Here is a 6,599-nt window from a genome sequence, read left to right as displayed (position 1 = left end):
AAAAAGCGGACAAGAAATGTAATTCTTGTGCAAGCTGGAAGTGAAACAAGGAAACGAAACTATTCAGTGACATGCTCGGTCACTCCACACCGGGCACCCACTGGACCACTATCAAACAGTCACCCCAAAAGGCCACGGGGACTGCAGGGGCCCGCTTCCCATGCTCCCGGGGCCGACGCCGGTCAGACACCCCTGGGTATCGGCCTGCCTTCACTGTCTCCCCACCCAGGCCTGTCCTGTGGGCCTTCCCCGGGCCTGCTCTTCCTTGGAGTCACCCGGCCTGCACTACAGGGAAGTGCACCTCCTCCTCACGGGCGGCACCACACCAACGCCGCACCCAGGACCTGGGCCTTCACTTGAAGATCAATCACGGGGTCAGTCTACGTGGACGCGTACATACTTCCCTCCAATAATAAAACTTTGGGTTGAATTTTATTTAGTGACCACTGCAATATTCAAAGACCCATCAAGCAGACTCACACCCACTATCCCCTCCCCAGGGCAGACCCCAAAGGCCCCAGGAATATGCACCCTGGCAAACTCCGCTGCAACTGGTGCATGCATGGCTTGTGCTGTTTGAGGACTAAATCAAACTTCCACAATGAAATCTGCATTTATATACCCTTCAAAATAGCCAAGACAAAAATAGACAACGAGACAAACATAGACTAAGAAAGAACTGAGGTTTGCACTGCTGTGGGGCCCAGAGGTGCCGGTCACTGCTTGGGCTGACGCGACACTCCCTCACGCGTGCTTCTGAGTGCTGACTCGGTCACTGAGGAGCCCAGCTACAGGGTCAAACCTCCCCCGAACTAAAGTCACAGCACCATGACTTTAGAATGATTTCCAGGTTACAGAATATTTGCATAATTTATACACATCTTCAGTTATGGACTCTAAGATGCTAGCTGTTAGAACACATCCTTTAGAGACCAAGGTCACATAGTGAACTAGTCACCAAAAGCATTTCTGAGGAAAAGAGAAATGTAGCTTAGATATCTGGCTTCCTGGTTATCTAGCTTGCAACTGCACTGGAGAACGCCAGAAAACCTGAGAGGCTGACACACATTTCAGCAGATGACTTCATGAGTCACTGTCTTTAACCTCCAGCAGGAATGAAGGGCTCAGGCATTTCATGACTTAGCTCGCTAACACGTGCTTGACTCAAAGAATCCGCAGGCTGGGCTTGTGCAAAGCAGAGCCCACAACCTGTCCCCAGTTTCCACACACTAAGGAAGGCCTGCCCGGCACAGGGCAGGCGGCGCAGCGAGGGACCTACTGGAAGAGGCCCAATATGTTCTACCAAAACAAGCTCTGAAGAAAAATGCAAATGTTTAAAAATGTTAAATCCTAAATACGGTTTGAAACAAAGTGAAAACTAGAAAGATTTTTATCATAATGTAAATAATCCCAAGGGGAAAATGAGCAAAGCCTATAACCCAGAGTTTGCAGGAGATGGTGGAAGTTTTAGACTGAAACTGCCATTTCTGGAGCTCAGACAGCATCAACCGCCCGGGGCTCGAACTTTCAAGGGCTGCTGGGTCCAGATGCCTTCGAGGGGACCCGGCCCTGACCACCGTGACGCGGGGCCGCAGGAGAGGTCAGCGGGTCTGACCTGGGCGAGGCCCCAGCGCCGTCGCAGCGGGACCGTGTCACAGGAAGCCCGAGTGTGACACACTCTGGCGACGACTCTGGAGCCACCAACCTAAGCAATGGGACGAGGAGGGCAGCTCCCGAGTCTGAGGAGCAATGGCGAAAGGATCAAGCCGGGCCCTCTGTGCAGCGTCCAGGTGGGTCCGGATGCCACGGAGCAGAGGGCGTGAACCAAGCCCGCAGGGACAGCAGGCACGGGACAGCAGGCACGGGACAGCAGTCCGCTGAGGCATTTCCTGCCAGGCCAGGAGGGAATTCCCAGATGACCCTACAGCTGGCCCAAGTCAGCAGCACAGCCACTCACAAGTTTGTTAAAGGAGTCACATCACTGGGTAACTGACACTGATTCTATATTAATGCTGTGACTCAAAACAGGTCCCTTGTCTTGGAAATCTGTCTCTCATCTCTAAAATTAGAAAACCAACATTTACATAGTCTGAAGCAATTACCTTAATTAACATCTAAAAACAGAGGCCGTGACAGTCACTGGGATGGACTATATCCCCACCACCGGACCTGTGGAGCCAGGCGACATACCTTTTTCATGCACGTGGCCTTCTGCGTATTTCCCCTCCACTCTTTCTTGCAGTAGTCCATGATATCCACTTCAGGAGCTATGCTCACTCGGAGTTCTGTTGAAGAATAAACAGTAATTAATTAATTAACTGGGGAGAATAGTGAGACAGGTGTCATCAGAATAACAGCACTGCTTTCCTGGGGGATCACTTTCTCACTTCATTGCAAGTTTCAGAACCCACCACTGCTTAGTGACAGCACCAGACCATCCTCACCTCACCCTCAATTGAAACCAGAGAGGCCACCAGTGCATCTCCCTTGTCCCCACACCCTACTGGACAGCCCTGACATGGTGGCCAGTGTGGCGCATTCAAAGCCTAAGTGAGGAAATAGCCAGCACTCCGGGCCGGGAGCAGAGGCCTCGGGGAGGCCCAGCTCTCCTGGCAGGGGACTCGTCTTTCCCAACCGCAGGGGCCTGTGCCTGCTCCCCCACAGCTTCTCTGGCCTCAGCACCTCACCTGCAGCCTCCCCTCACTGCTCCCTGGCTCTTCCAGGTGCCTGCAGGGCCACTCTCTCTGGCCAAGCAGGTCTCTGCTCTGCTACCACCCGAAGCTCCCACGGCAGTCGCATCCTCCTCCACTTCCTTGGTGCTTCTTGGCACCAAGCAGCACATAACATGCTTCATTTTCTGCATCTCCCTCCCTCAGGAACACACAGTCAAGCAGGGGCTCCCCGAGGGCAGGCTCCTTGCACTGCACCAACAGGGGGGCCTGAGCAGTGCTCTGACCCCCTGGAGGAGGCGACAGCTGAGTCATGGGACTGTGCCCAATGACCAGCAATTTGTCTTCCATCTGCTATACAAAAAGGTAATATCTCCCTAACAAAAAGTATACCTGGTTGTCTTTACTTACATCCTGACTGGATCCCCAAAGGCTACAGTGATGGTAAACCAGAAGTTAACAAAACTACCAACCTCATCTGATTCCAAGGTAAAAATGTAACTCACGCTTCACTTCTCTGGGCTTCAGAGAAGTGTATGAAATAAGGGCTTCACCAGCATCGCTGGCTTTTAAATAGATCTGGTTCCAACTCATAGGAAGAAATGCAGTTTTATTACAACCCAGTGCACATACATACATTAACGAAGACACAAACGTAACTGCAAAATAAAACTTCATCTGATAAGTGAAACAGTTAAAAGATGATTATTCAAAAAGATAATGGTTGAGAATTCTCCTGACCGATGAAAGCTCAGCATCCTTAGCTTTAATTAATAAAGAAACATACCCCAAGGAAAATGTCAAAAGACAAAAACCGTTTAAGAAACATGGAGGAGGCACTGAGACCCTGCAGAGACTGCGGGAAGGACAGACTGCCCACAGGCGTCTGCCGTTCTTTTAACTACAGTAGAACCCAGAAAACAATGAAACAGAGTCTTCAAAAGCTAAGCAAATTAATTACTTCGCTGGGAAATTTTAAGAAAGAAAGTGAAATAAATTGTACAAAAGAGCTTTCCCACTAGCGGCCTCTCAGACGGCCTCCGAAGGCTGTCGCTTCCAGAGGGGAATGAGGCACGGAGGCCAGACACGGAGGGATGTGAGTGGACCCACCAGGCTCAGGCCAAGGCCTAGTGAAAACCTGAAACGCCTGCATGGGTGTCTCCTGCTGGAGAGAAAAGTCACAGTCTGCAGCGTGAGAGGTTGCTGCAGACGCAGCAGGAATAAACACTGGCCAGAGGGTCAGGGCTAAGAGGACTCCGCAGGCCGAGTGGATTCTGCGGAACTGAAGCAGAGCAGGCGCTGAGATTCCCGGGTACCGGCACAGCGCGGCCTGAGAACGCGCGGACTGGCCCAGTACGGCACCTCCTACGGCTTCAGGAGCCGCGTGCAAGAATGGAAAACCATGCTCAGAACCTCACTACTTGCGCCCCTTGTCCTCATTACCCCCAATACTTTCGCTAACTGTAAAGCCAGCAGAAGCCGTTCCTCAAGACTCCAAAGCCCACACACATTACACAGGTGATGAGCGCGCGCCCCTCGTGAGTCCGTGGTGAGCCCCCAGCTGGAGCGCCCCATCGGCGTTCGCAAGAGGCTGTCAGCAAGGAGGCGCTTCCTACACACATCCGCCCCGCTCCTGCTGGCCGCACTGCAGGCGGCCTTGGCGCGCCGGGCCCTGACAGCCAGGGTCCTCCTGGGCTGCGGAGAGCAGGCTCGATTCACCGGGACACGGGCACAAAATGAGGAGAGGATCAGGCTCCCCAGCGCTCGACCATTTGTTCTTTCTTCCAAGTCAGTCAAGTTCAGGGGCCCTCTGCACAGACGTGCACAGCCGCTTCTCAGTGGTCCTTCCACTTGGAAAGGGAGATACATTTCAAAACCAAAGTCTCCCCTAAGAACATAAGGAAATCAAGAACTGAGAGGGTGGTGTCAAGAGATGAGACATATCCTCATAGGTGCAAAAACATTCTCAATGTATCTGAATGTAAAGAACACAGAAGAATTCGTGCATTAAAATTTTTAAACTTCAGGAAACCGTCTTCCCCAAACTCACTTCAGCAAAATGAACAATGGAGATAAGACCGGATGCACAAGAAAGCTTCCCAGGAAGTGCATGTCAGCATTTTATGAACATGGAGACACAATTTAACTGCATTTTCTACCACAAACAGTAACAACTCGGTAAATAAAACGATTCCAAACATACCTGATGACCCTCTTTCATGTATAAGTAATTCTTTCTCCTTTTCTATTTCATCCGCAGCACGGTACATGTCCTCCTCACTGAAATCACACCAAATTAGACATTTCAAAAACGTGTTGCACGGACATTTTGCTCTTACCACACTATGCAGCTGCTTAAAAATGTGTCCCAGCGACGTTTAGCCTTCGTCACATTTCGCGATGACAGCCAGATAAGGTGCAGGTCTCCTACCAGACTCTCCTCGCCTACCATTCCATTTCAGGCTACCCTGGCTGAGAAGTTTTTCATCGTGCTACACGCTCTGAGGCTGTTTTAACTGGAATGGATGTTACTGCCTCAACCACCGCGGTGGCGTCTTAGCGTGGCTCTTACAAGCGCATCAGGAACTGACGCCAGCAAGCAAAGAGCGGCCCGGCGCGACACAGGCCTGGACACAGCACAGGTGACCTTTCTAACAGCGCTCGGAACAGGCCAGGGGCTCGCCAACTGCTACAGAGCTGAACCACCACTACCCAGGTCAAGATCTGCTCTAGGATCTGACAGATACCATGAGGGAGGGGGAAGGGCTATGGGCGACTGACTCTACTGCAAAACTTAGTCTGAAGGTAAAACACCTCCCCCTGCCCCTGCCCCTCATCCCCACATTCAAGCAGCCACCCATGTCCTGCTGAGCAGGACCCTGCTGTCCCACGACTTTTACCCCGGCCACTGCCAGACTTGCAGCACATGGTAACTGCTGTCCAAGGGGCTCAGTCTCATCTAGCCAGCCTACTAGGTGCCAGCAGGGGGAAAATCACAAGGTGCTAGACAAAGATGAAGAAAAGGACTTCTGGTTTTTAAGATGCCTCCTTCCCCCCTCAAACATGACACAGATGAGAAACAGAAACACCAACCCGGTCTTGGCTGAATCCATGAGACATGTGAAAGCTGAAAACAGTCCAGAAATGGAGGAAGGAGCAGTTAGTGACGGGGGACAGGGAAGCCTGGTGCCAGGGGCGGGCGTTGGCCCAAAGCAGGCAGGAAACCGTGCAGAACCCCAGGAAGCTCAGGAACTGTGGAGGCACCAAGTACTTCCGAGGGGACAGGTGCTACCCAGAGCTGAAAACAAGGCAACACTGCAGATGGACAGAGAGGGAGTAGTCAGACCCCAACGTCACACAAGACAAGACGGAGGCCCCAGCAAAAAAAGGAAGACAGGAAGGAGTTCAATGAGGCTCGTGAAAAACACGCACTTGAGTGCACGACGGCTATGCCTACACCTCTCCCGGCACCCTAGCCCTGAGCGCTTGCCTAGCGCAGCTAGAGGAAAAGGGAGGCTGAGGACAGAGAGGGTAAACGAGGGGTATCCAGAGAGGCAGCTGATCCGGGGGATTGGGCAGGGGCTACTATACCACCTGCCCCACCCACTGAAAGCCTCACTGGCGCCAAGCAGGCATGGAACCCGCCTTCCAGCCTTGCCGGGACTGCCCGGCGCCAGACGGGGCTGCAGACTCACCCCGTGGCTGGCTCAGTCTGTTCCCTCTGCCTGGACATCAGGGCGCGGGGTGCGATGGGACTGAGGCTGGGGCAGAGGGCAGGCTGGAGTCGGACCCAGGACTAGACTGTCAGGGCCCACTATTAGACGTCTGAGTACCCAAACGTAACCACCTACAAGAATGACAGTAAGAGCCCTCGCCTCAGAAGGTGGGTCCGAAGAGACACATGGAAAAGCACTCGGCACTCAGAAAAGC

At 52.6% G+C, this 6,599-nt stretch overlaps 1 protein-coding gene across 2 annotated transcripts in view; it reads right to left on the bottom strand.

The window, feature by feature from the left end:
• The window catches only part of OTULIN (OTU deubiquitinase with linear linkage specificity), a 13,380-nt gene extending 8,404 nt beyond the window's left edge, over positions 1 to 4,976 (bottom strand). Inside the window, exons 1-2 of one of the 2 annotated variants that reach the window (XM_004678061.2) lie at positions 4,873 to 4,976; positions 2,191 to 2,285 (exon numbers count right to left, since the gene is read on the bottom strand). In XM_004678061.2, the coding sequence (XP_004678118.1) occupies positions 2,191 to 2,285; positions 4,873 to 4,939 (162 nt within the window). In that variant the 5' untranslated portion in view covers positions 4,940 to 4,976. The remainder of the gene's footprint in view (positions 1 to 2,190; positions 2,286 to 4,872) is intronic. The other variant, XM_012721883.1, reaches the window with a different exon arrangement.
• Positions 4,977 to 6,599: the final 1,623 nt, after the last annotated feature.

This window comes from Condylura cristata, unplaced genomic scaffold (assembly GCF_000260355.1).
Source record: "Condylura cristata isolate star-nosed mole 26May11 unplaced genomic scaffold, ConCri1.0 scaffold00007, whole genome shotgun sequence".
NCBI classification, from domain to species: domain Eukaryota; kingdom Metazoa; phylum Chordata; class Mammalia; order Eulipotyphla; family Talpidae; genus Condylura; species Condylura cristata.
The sequence above is the reverse complement of the archived record's forward strand: the minus strand, read 5'-3'. Positions and strand labels throughout refer to the sequence as shown.